General features: G+C 34.4%; 4 protein-coding genes across 4 annotated transcripts; all 4 read right to left on the bottom strand.

Moving 5' to 3' along the window:
* Positions 1-209: 209 nt before the first annotated feature.
* LOC109857331 (odorant receptor 4-like) lies at positions 210-1,663 on the bottom strand. Its single transcript, XM_020433514.1, has 5 exons — positions 1,525-1,663; positions 1,001-1,231; positions 718-831; positions 492-647; positions 210-260 (listed from the first exon to the last, which is right to left on the bottom strand). The coding sequence occupies exons 1-5, from the start codon at positions 1,645-1,647 to the stop codon at positions 210-212; spliced, it is 675 nt and encodes a 224-aa protein (XP_020289103.1). The 5' UTR covers positions 1,648-1,663.
* A 2,234-nt stretch (positions 1,664-3,897) lies between these two features.
* On the bottom strand, positions 3,898-6,226 carry LOC109857318 (putative odorant receptor 92a). The gene is made up of 6 exons (XM_020433496.1): positions 5,973-6,226; positions 5,224-5,575; positions 4,719-4,946; positions 4,398-4,511; positions 4,172-4,327; positions 3,898-3,974 (listed from the first exon to the last, which is right to left on the bottom strand). Exons 1-6 carry the CDS (start codon positions 6,224-6,226, stop codon positions 3,924-3,926), a joined length of 1,155 nt encoding a protein of 384 aa, XP_020289085.1. The 3' UTR covers positions 3,898-3,923.
* Positions 6,227-7,112: 886 nt separating this feature from the next.
* Positions 7,113-9,225, bottom strand: LOC109857341 (odorant receptor 13a-like). The gene is made up of 6 exons (XM_020433526.1): positions 8,876-9,225; positions 8,291-8,627; positions 7,741-7,971; positions 7,569-7,682; positions 7,327-7,482; positions 7,113-7,163 (listed from the first exon to the last, which is right to left on the bottom strand). Exons 1-6 carry the CDS (start codon positions 9,223-9,225, stop codon positions 7,113-7,115), a joined length of 1,239 nt encoding a protein of 412 aa, XP_020289115.1.
* A 2,020-nt stretch (positions 9,226-11,245) lies between these two features.
* On the bottom strand, positions 11,246-13,271 carry LOC109857340 (odorant receptor 22c-like). Its single transcript, XM_020433525.1, has 6 exons — positions 13,012-13,271; positions 12,427-12,763; positions 11,863-12,093; positions 11,689-11,802; positions 11,455-11,610; positions 11,246-11,296 (listed from the first exon to the last, which is right to left on the bottom strand). The coding sequence occupies exons 1-6, from the start codon at positions 13,269-13,271 to the stop codon at positions 11,246-11,248; spliced, it is 1,149 nt and encodes a 382-aa protein (XP_020289114.1).
* Positions 13,272-15,374: the final 2,103 nt, after the last annotated feature.

Below are 15,374 nucleotides of genomic sequence, written 5' to 3'. Positions count from 1 at the left end.
TTTGAATGATAAATAATCTCATTTTGCGCATTTTTGTTTCTTACATCTTACATTTACGATACATACACTATATATCTTCTCTTTGATCGGACAATTTCAGTTATTCACAAGAAATAAAATTAGAAGACCGTGGTTTTAAACATTTTTTTTTTATTAACATACTTAAATCTGTTTCTCTAATTGTCTTTTACCATTTGTACAGTCCAGTTTCAGTACATTGCTAATAGTACTGATATGTACGACGCCGATGCTTTTATAACCTACAATGTAAAAATGTTCTTCTGTAATATAATATAATTATAATGTTTTTGTGTAATATAATACAAATAATATTTAATATAAATATTAATAATTAATAATATAAATATTTATATCTCTTTAGTATAATATAATGCACGAAAGAAAGAGAAATATGTGAAAAATATATATAGCAAAGTTTAAAAAAACTTTAAAATTAATACTTATAAAAACTGTCAAACTTATAATGTTACACTAGCGAAACGTTCCAACGACAAGATCATGATCTTCCCGCTCGTGATCGTCAATGTTTTCTGTGATCTTAAAATAACAAACAATATATTTCGACTCTTCGTAGCTGGACAGTCATACCAAACAGAATCGTACGCTGCGATTTCGATCAACTTACTCTAAAAATAAAATATAATGATTACTTAAGAATGATAAATTCTGATATAAGACTGACGTAATAAAGCTCACCTTAGCGCTCAGATATTCGCCAGCAAAACAATATATGAAGGTTTCAAGATTCATTGCCATGTAAAAAAATACAGACTTGACTAAAATTGCAGCAGTATCGGGCGCATCAAGAGACTAAAATTTCCAAGTACGAACAATAACAGCTATTTTTTATCTTAAAGCTCCTCAAAGACGGTTACCCCAGTAATCCGTCTTTGAATTTTAACATCAAAAATAAGAAACCTTAACAGGTAATGACATTACTTTGACCATATTTAATATCTCAAGCATTGATGTTACTCACGGTAACGATAATAAATCCTGCGCAACATATGATGAGCGTCTCTGATACAAGAATCACTAGTGCAATGTACGTGTAAAGATTTTCAATCTTTTTTGCAAATAGAATAATCTGCTGATGTTTTGTAATTATTGATTGCATTGATATTTCTTCTGATAAATGTTTTATATTTCTGGAGAAAGCGTTTGTCAACCATTCACAAAGAATGTCGATTTGGCCACCGACATGAAGTATCTAAAGTTTATCATTTTATGATCTTCAGTAAGATAAAATTCCAGGTGTTTGATTTGTGCACAAAAGTAAAAAGATATGTTACACTAGTGTTACTTATCTTTTACGTATATACATCGTAGCATTACAGCATTAAAAAATAATATATGTGTTTGTAAAAACATTATAACTAAACTACATAAGTAACTTTTTAAGCGCTTAACAATTATCAAATTGTTCTTCTTTCATTAATAATCACTCGATTTTTAATTCAGAATTTACAGATATGTCGCACAACAGTTGCATTATACACTTACCATAGTAATTAGAAATAAATTTACGGCTGCCATACCATAGCCTAGCAACAACAGATGATAAAACTCAACTGACTGAATTGTCAAGTAACTAAATTCCGTACTAATGTTGAAAGGCAACGCCATTTTGAGAATATGGTCCCGCGCGTACGATTCCATCCTCGCAGAAGTACCTGCATTAGCAGCGAGAACACTGGCACTGTAAAAAGTTATGGCAACCACTTGCATGCCAATGATCACCATCGAAGTGCGGCGCGCCAGATTCGCCGTATTCGTCAGGACGCGAGTACTATAGTGATTCGATTTGTAGTCTTGCCAGTCCGTGATCATCATTTGCAAGAGATCGAAGAATAATCTAAGTAAAAAGTCAGATTTATTGTTTGCAATTTACTATTACCTCAGCTAGCTTATTTATAGTCTGATTTCATATTCAAGATCATCTCAAGTCCATCTTAAGATGCTGTACGATCTGTTTTATTGATTAAAGATCAACTGAAAATACAACCCAAGACGATCTCCAATATATAATCTCTCACTAAAAATGCCGACATATAAGCTCGGTTTTGCACACGCAATATTCGCATTATTTCTATCACAAGCACAGCTTACCGTTGATTGACCCACAAAATAACGAGTTTGATGTAAAACAGAGAACACGATAGTACGTTACTCACTCCGTCCATGAAGTGAGGAAAATCGTCCGTATAAACGTTCATTATCAAGTATCGGTACTGAAAAACCTGAATCGCGCTGTACACTACGATCCAGTAACATCGAAACAATATGGTAGACGGTACGTAAGGCCAGACGCCGAAAATGTGCAGACCTACTGTAACTGCTCGGCTCAGTGTGGTCATACGCATTATTCAAAGATAAAAAAAAAAAAAAAGTTCGGGGTTTAACTACCCCAAACTGTAGTCTAAAGGCCGGAAGGTTTATTTTAATTACTTTGAAAAAAGCAATTTGAGGCTTAATTACCAGCGCACACTACGATTATCAAATAACTTTATCAATACTAAAGTCGCGCGCGGCTGTATCAAGGAACAGTACATCACCGGGTCAATGACACTCATCACTGCACGTCAAATATACATATGTCCATTGTATTATGTGAACAGTTGCAGCTATAAAATTTTATGAATAGTAAGAAAAGCGTGTTTCTCCCTGCAATCTCACGTATGCAATTGTGCATTCTTTAAATATGCAACAAGAAGAAGAATAAAGAGCAGTTTTCGCGAAATCTTGAAACGCGAAGAAAGTTTAAAAGTTTGTTCGAGGGAAACGTATCGCGAAAAGTAGCGTGGGCGGCACGCGAACACAATGTAAGTGTCTGTCGCGAGGGAAAGACTATAATGCAAAGATCACAGTTCGCTCTGTCAACGATTGCAAGACGAATCGGAGAATTTGAAGGCGATACACGCAAAAAAACGGTCAAAGCACAGAAAATAATTAACGGTAGTGATGTGCGGTTTGATGCCGCAAGCGCGATCACTGATTTTCATCTCTTTAGTAACTTGTCTTCATATTTTTCGAAGATCATATAAGAGAGCGCGTGAAAGAATTCGTGTTCGCTAAGAAATTCGAAAGAAGGAGTTGCTTGACATAGCACAACATAGCAGGTCTCAAATCGCTTTATCAATCAAAAATCACTTACTAATTATTCTCACAATCACGTAACGCAAACTTTGAAGAAGTTGCAAACCACGCGTAACAATCTCAGCGACGACCCGAGGTGTCGGAAAAACATGAAAAGCAAGAGGCTCTCTTTTCTTTTGAGTCGAGTTTTCGACTAACGCCGTTTTCGCGAATACGATTTAAAAATGCAACAAGCTGCGAGTTCGCGAGTGCGGTTTTCACCACCCGCGCTCGCCACGAAGGTGAAAAGTTTTGTTGTTGCTGAGAAAAAAAAGACGAAAATATATTGCGTAAATTAGTTACGGGGCAGTGTTCTGTATATTGAGCGCAAAAATTATATCTAAGCTAAGATTATAGTTTGTTTTACTAGTGATCGTCCCACACGTGAGAAATACGTGACAGCAATATATACTGAAACATTTGACAAAAGAAGATTAACAATTTATCTCTTTACAAGTACTTTTTTTTTCTTTCCAAAAATATCAAGAGAAAGCAAACTTGTAACAGTCTTTCTCTAGTGTAAACCAAATATCATTTTCTGCATATAAACAGATTAAACTTTATTGAAAAAAAAACAATTTACCTTTACTTTGCATTATTGTGTTGTAATTTTTACACATGTATGTGATAATATATATCTTCTATTTGATCAAATACGTTTAGTTACATCAGATAAAATTTGAAGACCGTGGTTTTAAACATCTCTTTTTATTAAGATAATTAAATCTATTTCTACAATTGTTTTCTACTATTTTTATAGTCGGGTTTCAGTACATGGCTAATAGTACTGATATGTACGATGCGGATGCTTTTATAACCTGCAATTTTTAAAATATTTTTGTGTAATGTAACATAAATAGTGTAATATTTAAATTTTTATGTTATCAATTTTTATGTTTAATACACGAGAGAAAAAAAAGAAGATGTGTATATAATATATGTAAAAATTTATACAGTCTGCAGATATGTTTAAAATTTCAGTAATTTAGAAAAAATGACAAATTTATATTGTTACACTAGTAAAACGTTCCAACGACAAATCCATGATCCGTCCGCTCGTGATCGTCAATGTTTTCTGTGATCTTAGAATAATAAACAATATAATTCGGCTCTCCGTAATCGGACAGTTATACCAAACAGAATCATACGCTGCATGTCCGATCATCTTACTCTGAAAATAAAATCCAATAATTAATGAAGAATAATTAATCCCGATATGAGACTGACGTGATGAAGCTCACCTTGGCAGTCAAATATTCACCAGCAAAACAATATATAAAAGCTTCGAGATTCATCGTGATGTAAAATAACACAGACTTGACTAAAATAGCAGCAGCATCAGGCGCATCAAGAGACTAAAATTTCGAAGTACGAACAGTTTAATACTTTCTAAAAATACGAACAGTAACATCTATTTCTTATATTCTTATATAAGCTTCCCGACACTTTTTAATTCATATTTGGATTTTAACATCAGGAATGAGAAGTCTTAATATATAGTTATTGACATCATTATGTCCAAACTTAATATCTCACGCAGTGGTTTTCTTGATGTTACTCACGGTAACGATAATAAATCCTAAACAACATATGATGAGCGTGTCTGATAAAAGCATCATTAGCGCAATGTACGTGTAGAGATTGTCAATATTTTCTGCAAATAAAATAATCTGCCGATGCTTTGTGATTATTGATCGCATTGTGATCTCTTCTGATGAACGTACATTTCTGGAGAAAGCGTTTGTCAACCATTCACAAAGAATGTCGATTTGACCACCGACGTGAAGTATCTGAAGTTTACAACTTGATGATCTTCAGTAAGATAAAAAATCTTAGTTTTTTAATTGTTCAAAAATTTAAAAAGCTATACTACACTATCTATACGTACATTTTAACATTTCAATATTACAATAGAATGTATAAAATATTGTGACAAAATTACAATTTACCTAAATAACTGTTTAAGCGCTTAACAGTTCACAAAGTGTTTTTCTTTTATTGATGTTCACAAGATTTTTAATTCAGAACTTACAGAAATGTCGTGTAACAATAGCATTTTACACTTACCAAAGTGACTAGCAATGAATTTACGATTGTAATGCCACAGCCCACCAACAGCAGATGATAAAATTGAACCGACTGAACCGTCAAGTAAATAGACTCCGTACTAATGTTAAAAGGAAACGCCATTTTGAGAATAAGTTCTCGCGTGTTCGGTTCTATCCTCTCAGGATTACCTACGTTAGCGGCGAGAACACCGGCACTGTAAAAAGTTACAGAAGCCACTTGCATGCCGATGATCCACCTCGAAGTGCGGCGTGCAAGATTCGCTGTATTTGTCAACACGCGTGAACTATGGTGATTCGAGTTGTAGTCTTGCCAATCCGTGGTCATTATTTGCAAGAGATCGACAAATCTTCTATGTAAACAATCAACAAAAATTTATCGGTTGCATTTGTTTCTACTACTCAGGCCAGGAATCTTATTCTGTACACTCGTGCCAACAATTGTCGGCTTGATGTGTGTCGGTACGCAGCTGTTTTGTTATCAAACTAGCTGCACAACGTCACATATCGCATCGATAATTGTCGGTACAAATGTACAGAATAGGACTTCTATTTATAATTTGATTTCATATTCGAGATCACATCCCAAGTTCATTATAAGATGCTGTAGAATCTGATTTAATGACTGAAAAATCATTTGAAGAAGAACTACAATGTTTCCCACTATTAAATTTTCCTTTAAATGCCGACTTATAATATCGGTTTTGCACACGCAAGTTTTGCATTATTTTTTCCACAAGCACATCTTACCGTTGATTGAGCCACAAAATAACAAGTTTGATGTAAAGCAGAGAAGACGCCATTGCGCTACTCACTCCGTCCATAAATTGCGAAAAGTCGTCCGAATGAATGTTCACTATCACGTATCCGTACTGAAAAACCTGAGCGGTGCTGAGCATCACAATCCAGTAGAATCGAAACAATATGGTAGATGGTACGTAAGGCCAAATGCCGTAAACGTGCAGTCCCAATGTAACTGCGCGGCTCAGCGTTGTCATTCGCATCTTTTGAAGATTAAAAAAAACGCTTCAAGGCTTAATCGCGCGCGTGCATTACGCTTGTCAATCAATTTCACCAAATACTAAAGTTTGCTCGCGGGTGGATCGACGAACTACGTCATCGGTCAATGACACCAATCACTGCTTCAATATACGTGCAGATATTTTCATTGTATCACGTGAAAAGTTGCGGCTATATAATTTTACGACTAGTGAAAAAATCGTGTTCGTCCTCTCAATCTCACGTATGCACTTGTACACTCTTTAATTATGAAACGATGAAAGGAGGGTCGAATAGCAATTTTTACGAAATGCTCAAACACGCGCAAAGTTGTAAAGTTTGTTCGAGGGAAACGTATCGCTAAAGATAGGGTGGGAAGCACACGCGCACGCAAGTGTCTGTTGCGAAGGGAAGACTATAACGCGAGGATCAGTTCGCTTTATCCACGGTTGCGAGACGGATCGGAAAATGATAAACGCACGTAAAACAACATGTAAAAAAGAAACTAAACTTTCAAGTGTATTTTTTCTGAGGTAACTATTTTATAATATATTATTTCGGAAATTTTTCAAATAACGTTTCGTCTGATATTTTGTTTCGCAGTGATTGAAGAAAGTGAGTTCATTTTTTAATTAGAATAAATTCGATCGAACGTGTCAGATAAGAGGATCAAGGTGAAATTTGTAATTTTGGCTTGTCGTCCAAAAGAAAACAAATCGATGTTATCTCAGCAAACAACGTGTTTCACAAAAAATACATTAGCTATGACGCCCTCGTTCAGACTGCAAATAGGAAAATTGCTAATTGTATAAACGGCTTGACGGAACTAAAAGTACTATATTCTTCTGCACGCGACGGCATATAAGCGGCGGCATAGAGCACGTTAAGCTTTCAATACATCGCGTGTAACACCGACACGTATGATGCCGAGGCTTTCACGATCTACAACAGATATATGATAAAGGCCAATTACGGCCATCGTTCGTGAACATTGTATTGCGATCAAGCGACTATAGGAAACGTTAACCCGATTGTCAAAACATCATATCTAACAAACAGATATAGTTTCCCGTAATCGCTTTTATTATTTTCGCCAAATTCTTACAGCGGTGAATTGTTTCAAAGACAAGTCCATGATCTTTCCGACTGTGAGCGTCAAATGCTTCTGCGATCTAACGATTATAAATAAAACATCTCGATTTTGAGTCGGTGTTAGATTGTACCAGAGCGATTCATACGCTGCGTCGCCGATCATTTTACTCTACAAAATACGGTAAATTAGAAAAAACTAACAGAACATTATACAGTTACACGTGTACAGTTAAGCAATAATATTCTTGTACTGACTTTCTTACTGAGATGTTCTCCTACGAAGCAAAGTATAAATGCCTCTGTGTTAATAACTAAATAAAAGACCAAGGACTTTACTAGCATCGTTGATCCGTTCGGAGCGCCAAAAGACTGAAATTTTTGCAACATCTCGTACTTCGAAGAAATTATGTTATATTAGTTTACTCACGATTACAATGAGAAATCCTAAACAGCAGATAACTAAAGTGTTTGATACAAATTGCATGAGCGCGATGTTCGAAAACAGAGCCTCTATATTTTTTGAGAAGATGATGATGTTTTGATGACGAACAATCAGCGTTTTTATAATATTCTCGGCTATATGACGTTCGATGTCTTTCTGTGAAATTTCACTCAATTTCTGTCGCACTAGATCGATCTGTCCAGATACGTGAAGAACCTGAATATTATAAGAGTAGCAAAACACCAACTTATCATAATAGATAACGATAAATAATATATTAAAATAAATAAAAATGTATGTAATCAAGAAGTAATAAAATGCATGTAATCAATAATTTTTTTATTTAATAATTTTTATAATCAATACTATAAAAATAGTACACTATAATACAAGTAATCATTTTCTTTGTGTATCAGGAACGTAACATCAGTTTAGTAAATAAGTAAAGCCATTCTTTAACATTCTGTTAACATATCTCGTTTTCTTACTTTTCAAAATTATTTACAATGTGTACAAACAAAGCATTCACACTTACCAACGTTATCAACAGGCAATCCAATACACCCGCCATACTAGCTGCGCTCGTCTGATGTATAAATTGTGTAACAAGAATAGCTACGTACACTGATGCGTTGTCGATTGTGAAGGGTAATTCCATTATAAGGAGAAGCTCTCGAGCATCAGTCTGATTGCCGCTTCTGTGTCTCAAGAGTGTGCCAGTCGCATAAAAGACCACCGACGTTGCATTGCAAGCAATTATTAAATTTGAGAATCGACGAGAAATATAAGCCATCTTTGTCATCGTGTGATCGTCAGAAACGTCGCGCGTATTCCAATCTTTAACCATAGACGCTATCATTTCGTCTAATAAACTATAACGAATTTAAAATACTTCGAACACATATCGGACGCAAAACCGTTACTTATTTTTTTTTTATTTTACCAAATTATCACCCAGCCGATTATACATACATCATTGCAAAATGTGACTTTTGGGCGAATTAAAAATTATTTACAAATTTAGAATGCGCAATACAAATTTTTTAACATTTATTTTATACAAATTGAAAATTAATTTCTTCTTTTTTGTGATTTATATTATCAAACCGAAGAAGCTTACCGTACGTTGAGCGCGAAAATAATCAGTTTAATTAATAGAATACTATAAGCCAGAGTGGCGCTTAAAACATCAATAAGAACTAGTAAGTCTTCCTCGCCGAAATGCATAATCACATACTGATACTGAAAGACTTGGAACATCATCATCAAGAGTATGTAGAAGATTCTGCGTAAAAATGCGTGCGACGTGCCGGGCCACACGCCAATTAAACGAAGTCCGAACTCCACAGAGGGAGGACATACGATATTCGTCGACTTCATTTCGTTCTTCGTCAAATCCGAAGAAATCAATTTCACAACTCGGGGATGAAATCTATGTGATTTCGATAACTTTAACAAACTTGAGTGCATTTTTTGTTTTTGTTATACACAAAATATTAAAACACAATAAATACAATAAAGAACACTTTGATTTGCTACGTAAAATGTTCGAAAGTTACATCGTGTGTTCCGATGTATTGCAAAATTTTGACGTGACATCGGATGGATGATGAATTTTTTCGATTAAAGCATGATCGGTTGTAGTCCTGGATAGATATGATCGGTCGAGAAGTTGTAGTTAGACTGCAACATTCTACGAAGCTACGCTCTGTCGCTCAATCCCCACTCCCTTCCATAAAAATTATACCGTTTTTTATCTTGAAAGCCACGAGTAAAACCGACGTTTCTATGATTGCTGTAATTGTAAAAAACGTAAGAAAGACGGCAGTGTATCTTCGTGTACTCATTAGTGGTTATTTACGTTAAAATTGCAGGAAAAATGTACAAGAGCTGGATACACGTGGAACAGACAAAATGAACAAACGAATGAGAAAAAAAAAAGAGAGAACGGTAGAAATTTATGAAGATGAATCGAACGCGGAGGTAAAAGTTTATGATAATAAAAGAAGAATGATGATAATAAGTGCGTTTGCCTTGGGCGCTCACGCGCTTTGAGCGTCGATTTATCTTTGTTCTACATTTTAAAGAGCAAGAAAGACGGACCGGCGTTGAAAGCGCGTAAATGCTCAAAGCGAACGCGCTGTAATTGCAAAAGAGAGACGGCAATGTATCTTCGTGTACTTATTAGTGGTCTGTCGAGCCGATGTCTTCGAGAAAAGCAGGAGACATATAAAACAAATTACAACGCATCTTTAAATTCAAGTAAAATATATTTATATTATTTTGTATAGCGTTCACGTTTGTAAGAAAATCGACTAATTAATATTTGAGAATAACAAAACATATTTTTCTCTAATAGCTACGTAATTTCTGCGATTATTTGCAGTTTTTAAGACGTAGCACCCAGCATGGCACGTAAGATGCAGATGTTTTAATGATCTGGAAGAAAGAAGGTAGATTTAAACATCGTCTTCTGTTACCTATCGTGCGAGTAATGATATAAAAATTTATTAAAATAAGAAATAATAATACATATATACAATCTCTGTTCTATTATACAGATCATCTGAAGACACATCCTAAATCTCGCTACAATATCTCGAAAGCGGATTTGCACGCGATTTTTGCAGTATCTTTTTTACATGCACACCTTCTCGTTGAATGATCTACAATTAATAAGGTTAAAACAAAAAAAAGATGCTTTTGCACTACTTATTCTGTCCTAAATGAACTATTTACATATCGATACTGAAAAACCTGTGTGAAGTGTGCTGAACATTACGATCCAGTAGACTTGAAACAGTAGACGATACGTAAAACCTGACGTCGTGCAGATCCAAATGTAATTACGCGGTTCAATTGCGATTGGTCATCCGCATTTTGCTTTTTTCGGAGACAATCACTCTTTCAACAAGCAAGTAGTGAAATAAGAACAAAAAAAAAACAGTTTCCACGAATTGCACAAACACAAAGCACTGCTGAAAAGTTTTATTTGAGGGAAGCGTATTGCGAGAAATAGGAAGGGAGAGGCAAACAAAGACTCATTATAGATGTCTGTTGAGAGGGAAAGACTATAAAGCGGAGATTGCGCAAGTTGGTGAACGATTGCGAGCAAGTCGGTGAGTTCGAAGGCGACAATGCAAAAGCGGTAAAAGCACATTAAAAAAAAAAAAAAAAAAAAAAAAAACATTTTGTATTGACTGATTAAAAAGTTGTTCTTATTTTTCCGTTAGATTGAATTCAAACACGTCAGGATCAAGATTAAAATTATAGTTTTGAGTTTATCGTCCAAAGGAAAGCGTAAATCATAGTAGTTTTCAAATCAACAAAATGTGTTCACGCAACATTAACTGTGACAATTCAATACAATTCTGAGACAGATATGATGAGAAAATTGCTAAACCCATAAACGGCTTGACGATAATAAAAGTATTATATTCTTCAGCATGCAAAGATATATATATATAAGCGGCACAAAATGTCCAAAGTTTCAATACAATGCGTGTAACACAGACACGTATGAAGCCGAGGCTTTCACAATCTGCAACAAATATGATAAAAGCCAAATTACGATCATCGTTTGCGAACATTATGTTGCGATAAAGCGACTAGAGAAAACGTCGCCCGACTTTCGAAACGTCATAACGTAATTCACAATTTCCTTTAGTCGCTTTTGTTATTCCGTCGCCAAATTCTTACGCTGGTAAATTGTTGCAAAGACACGTCCATGATTTTACCGATCGTGAGCGTCAAATGTTTTTGCGATCTTACGATCATAAATAAAACGAGTCGATTCTGAGTCGGCGTTAGATCGTACCAAACTGACTCGTAAGCTGCGTCGCCGATCATTTTGCTCTACAATGGGGTGAATTGTTAAACAACAAAATTCATTGCATTCTTGTACATATAAAAGCATGTGTTATACATACTAACTTTTTTACTGAGATATTCTCCTATGAAACAAAATATAAACGCCTCCATATTAATAATAATATAAAATAACAAACACTTTATTACCATTGTCGTTCCGTTCGGAGCACCGATAGACTGAAAAATTCATAATATCTCATATTTGTGAAAAGAGGTATGCTATTACAGTTTACTTACGATTACAATGAGAAATCCTAAACAACAGATAATTAAAGTATTCGATATAAACTGCATCAGCGCGATGTTCGAAAAAAGATTCTCGATATTTTTGGAGAAGATGATGATTTTTTGATGCCGAACGATCAGAGTTTTTATAATATTCTCGATCATATGACTTTCGATGTCTTTTTTCGTAATTTCATTCAGCTTCAGTCGCACTAGATCGATCTGTCCGCATACGTGAAGAACCTAAATATAATGAGAACACTCACAGTTTATATGCATCATACATGCTTATAAACAATATTTACAGTATACAATGGGTTTATGAATAATAATTATTATAAATAATTATGATAATAATTACTATAAATAATTATTATGTATAATTACTACTTCGCAAACACTAAAATATGAAGTAAACATTTTTTATGTATATATATATCCGCGGTGTAACACTAGTTTTTAAATAGGTAATGCAACTTTTTAATATATTCTGTAACACTATCTCGTTTTCCTTTTAAAACAAATTATTTCCGGAAACAATTTAGAATTTTTTAAAATAAAACATTTTTTACTTACCAGCGTTATTAACACGCAACTGAACACACACGTTATACTAGCTGCGCTTGTTTGATGGATAAACTGTGTGACAAGAATAGCCACGTACACCAGTACGTTGTCGATCTCAAAAGGCAACTCCATTTTAAGGAGAAGTTCTCGAGCGTCTGTCTCATTGCCGCTCGTATGCCTCAAAAGTGTGCCAATCGCATAAAAGACCACTGACGTTGCATTGCAGGTAATTATCAAATTTGAGAATCGACGAGAGATATGAGACATCCTGGTCATCGTAAGATCGTCAGAAACGTCGCGCGCATCCCAATCTTCAACCATGGACGCTATCATTTCGTTTAATAAACTATAACGAATTTAACAACCTCAAACAAATATTGATTAATATTGTGTGACGCAGAAATGTTATTTATTGTTGATTTATTTTACCGAATACCCACTCAAGTTATATTTATCAATACAAAATTTGACATTTGCGCAAATTAAAAGGTATTTACAAAATACAGAATATTCAACATGTTTATTTTAGAAGAACTAGATACTTACTTTTATCTTTCTTTTTATTATTAATGTTATCAAAAGAAGAGGGCTTACCGAGTTTTAAACGCGAAAATAATCAGTTTAATTAGTAAAAGACTATAAGCCAGAGTCGCGCTTAAAACATCTATAAGGACTAATAAATCTTCTTTGCTGAAGTGTTTAATCACATACTGATACTGACAAATTTGGAACACCACCATCGAGAGTATACTGAGAAATTTGCGGGAAAATGCGTACGACGTGCCCGGCCATACGCCAATTAAACGAAGCCCAAACTCCACAGAAGGAGGACATACGATACTCGTTGATATCATTTCGTTTTTTGTCGTATTTGAATTAATCAATTTTACGAGGTAGTGGAGATACCTACATATTTTTGTTAAACTTAGTTAATTCGACTGCTTTTTTTTTATTTCATCACATTTACACAAAATATAATACACTATATATGTACAAGAAAGAATATTCTGATTTGTTACGTCAAATATGTTCGCTGCGAAAAATGCACCGATTGCACCAATGTATTGCAAGGTTTAGACGTGGCATCAGTTAGATGATGAATGCCAAACTTTCCGACTAAAGCATGATCGTTTTCGTAGTCGTTAGATACGTCCGATCGATCGAGAGATTACAGTTTGACTGTGAATTTTTACAAAGCTATACTCTGTCGCGTTATCCCCACTCCTGAGACCATAAAAATTACACACTTTTTATTGTACCGCTTTTTATCTTGGAAATTACAAAGTAAACTTGACGTTTCTATGATTGCTGCAATTGCAAAAACATAAGAGAGACGCTACGTATCCTCGTGTGCCGTATCGACGGTCTGTTATTTACGTTAAAAATGCAAGAAAAAGTACAAGGACTGAATGCACAAATTGAACAGATGAATAAAACGATAAAAGTCAAAAAAATAGTAGAAGGTTGTAAAGATGAGGCAAACGCGAAGGTAAAAGTTTGTGATAATGAAGGAAGGATAATAATAATGTGTCTCTTCGAGAAGAATCGAGCAGAAGACACATAAAAAAAACAATTGCTAAGCGTCTGTAATTTTAAGTAAAATATTTTCATGTTCTTTTGTAATCGTACGCGTTCATAGAAAATCGATCATTTAATATCTGAGAATAAAAAAAGCACAAACATACATTTTCTGTAATATAATTACAAATTCTCATTGATTATTTACAGCCTTTAAGTAGCACAGATGCGGCGCAGATGCGTAATGTGCAGATGTTTTAATAATCTAGAGAAAAAAAATACGATCTAAATACGATCTTGTGATATAATGGAACAGAAAATAATATGTATTGTTTACATTGTGATATAATATTTATTTTAAAAGTGGCACAAGAGAATATCTCGTAATGCATTATTAACAGTCACAATTAAAAATCCAAGTGTTGTAAGTGATCAAAGTTTTCTCTATAAATTTTCTCTTTCTTGCGTGAGAGTTAGGTATCTTACGTATGAGAAAACAGTCGTGATATTAGTCGAGAGCGCGATAATTCTATGGTGTCGACATATTAGAGCTTGAATAGTTGGGGCTTGCAAGTCGGACGCATTGTCGCCCGAAGATATGTTCACCAACCCTCGGCACTTAATATCGATCTGACCACCTACGTGAAGAATCTAAAAATAACGGTCACACCGCTCTTGTGTTTCTCCAACTTAAAAGAACAATTAATCAACTTCAAAGAACAATTAAAAATATGTCGCAAAATATACCTGTGTGTGTGTACGTGTGTGTGTGCCGTTTCCAAAAATGTCAATATTTTTTGACAAAGAATGTCGATTTGTCTATTTCCATATAGTGTCTAAACGAGAATCTTAATAAATCTATAAAATGTATCTTTTTATATTATATTGTTTTGTCAAAAGTGTATTTATAAAATTATGCATTTTTCGTTTAAGATACTCTGAGTCAACTTTAAACGGATATTATCTACTGTACTACAGAAACAAAAACCAATTCACGGCGATGATAATGATTTGAAGCAACATGTGATGAAAACATCTGATGAGAGTATCACGAGTGCAACGTGTAGAGATTACCAACATTTTCTGCAAATAGAACGAACTGATGCTTGAAAGTTAACGTTTGCTTATCTCTTTTTTGTTGAATGTGTGTCATATTTTTGCGGAAAGCGTTTGCCAACTATCGCGAAGAAGATTTGACCACCGATATGACATAACATAACCAAAGTTCATAACTTCATGATCTTTAGAAAGGTAAGATTTCAGGTTTTAAAATATTCAAAAATTAAAAAGATAAAAATTGTTTATACATTTCAACATGTCTTATATATATTATTGTGTCAATCTTGTTGAGACTGCAAGTAGAAACATTGCTAATTATACAAACGGCTTACAAGAGCACTATATTCCTAAAAGTACTACATTCTTCAGCACGTAATGGC

The sequence above is a fragment of the Pseudomyrmex gracilis genome, unplaced genomic scaffold (assembly GCF_002006095.1).
Source record: "Pseudomyrmex gracilis isolate BER0280 unplaced genomic scaffold, ASM200609v1 scaffold_155, whole genome shotgun sequence".
Taxonomy (NCBI): Eukaryota; Metazoa; Arthropoda; class Insecta; order Hymenoptera; family Formicidae; genus Pseudomyrmex; species Pseudomyrmex gracilis.
This window is presented reverse-complemented; position numbering and strand designations above follow the sequence as displayed.

Excerpts from the sequence above, each read along its gene's own strand:
- LOC109857331 (XM_020433514.1), bottom strand. The coding sequence starts at position 1,647 with ATGGCGTTGCCTTTCAACATTAGTACGGAATTTAGTTACTTGACAATT. Across the intron at positions 832-1,000 it reads CAGGATTTATTATCGTTACC|TCTCTTGATGCGCCCGATAC; the intron begins GTGAGTAACATC and ends TGGAAATTTTAG. Across the intron at positions 648-717 it reads GCGAATATCTGAGCGCTAAG|AGTAAGTTGATCGAAATCGC; the intron begins GTGAGCTTTATT and ends TTTTATTTTTAG.
- LOC109857318 (XM_020433496.1), bottom strand. The coding sequence starts at position 6,226 with ATGCGAATGACAACGCTGAGCCGCGCAGTTACATTGGGACTGCACGTT. Across the intron at positions 4,947-5,223 it reads ATTCATTGCTAGTCACTTTG|ATACTTCACGTCGGTGGTCA; the intron begins GTAAGTGTAAAA and ends TGTAAACTTCAG. Across the intron at positions 4,328-4,397 it reads GTGAATATTTGACTGCCAAG|AGTAAGATGATCGGACATGC; the intron begins GTGAGCTTCATC and ends TTTTATTTTCAG.
- LOC109857341 (XM_020433526.1), bottom strand. The coding sequence starts at position 9,225 with ATGCACTCAAGTTTGTTAAAGTTATCGAAATCACATAGATTTCATCCC. Across the intron at positions 8,628-8,875 it reads ATTTTCGCGCTCAACGTACG|TTTATTAGACGAAATGATAG; the intron begins GTAAGCTTCTTC and ends AATTCGTTATAG. Across the intron at positions 7,972-8,290 it reads ATTGCCTGTTGATAACGTTG|GTTCTTCACGTATCTGGACA; the intron begins GTAAGTGTGAAT and ends TATAATATTCAG.
- LOC109857340 (XM_020433525.1), bottom strand. The coding sequence starts at position 13,271 with ATGATATCAACGAGTATCGTATGTCCTCCTTCTGTGGAGTTTGGGCTT. Across the intron at positions 11,611-11,688 it reads GAGAATATCTCAGTAAAAAA|AGCAAAATGATCGGCGACGC; the intron begins GTTAGTATGTAT and ends ACCCCATTGTAG. Across the intron at positions 11,297-11,454 it reads CTTTGCAACAATTTACCAGC|ATTGTGAAAGCCTCGGCTTC; the intron begins GTAAGAATTTGG and ends TATTTGTTGCAG.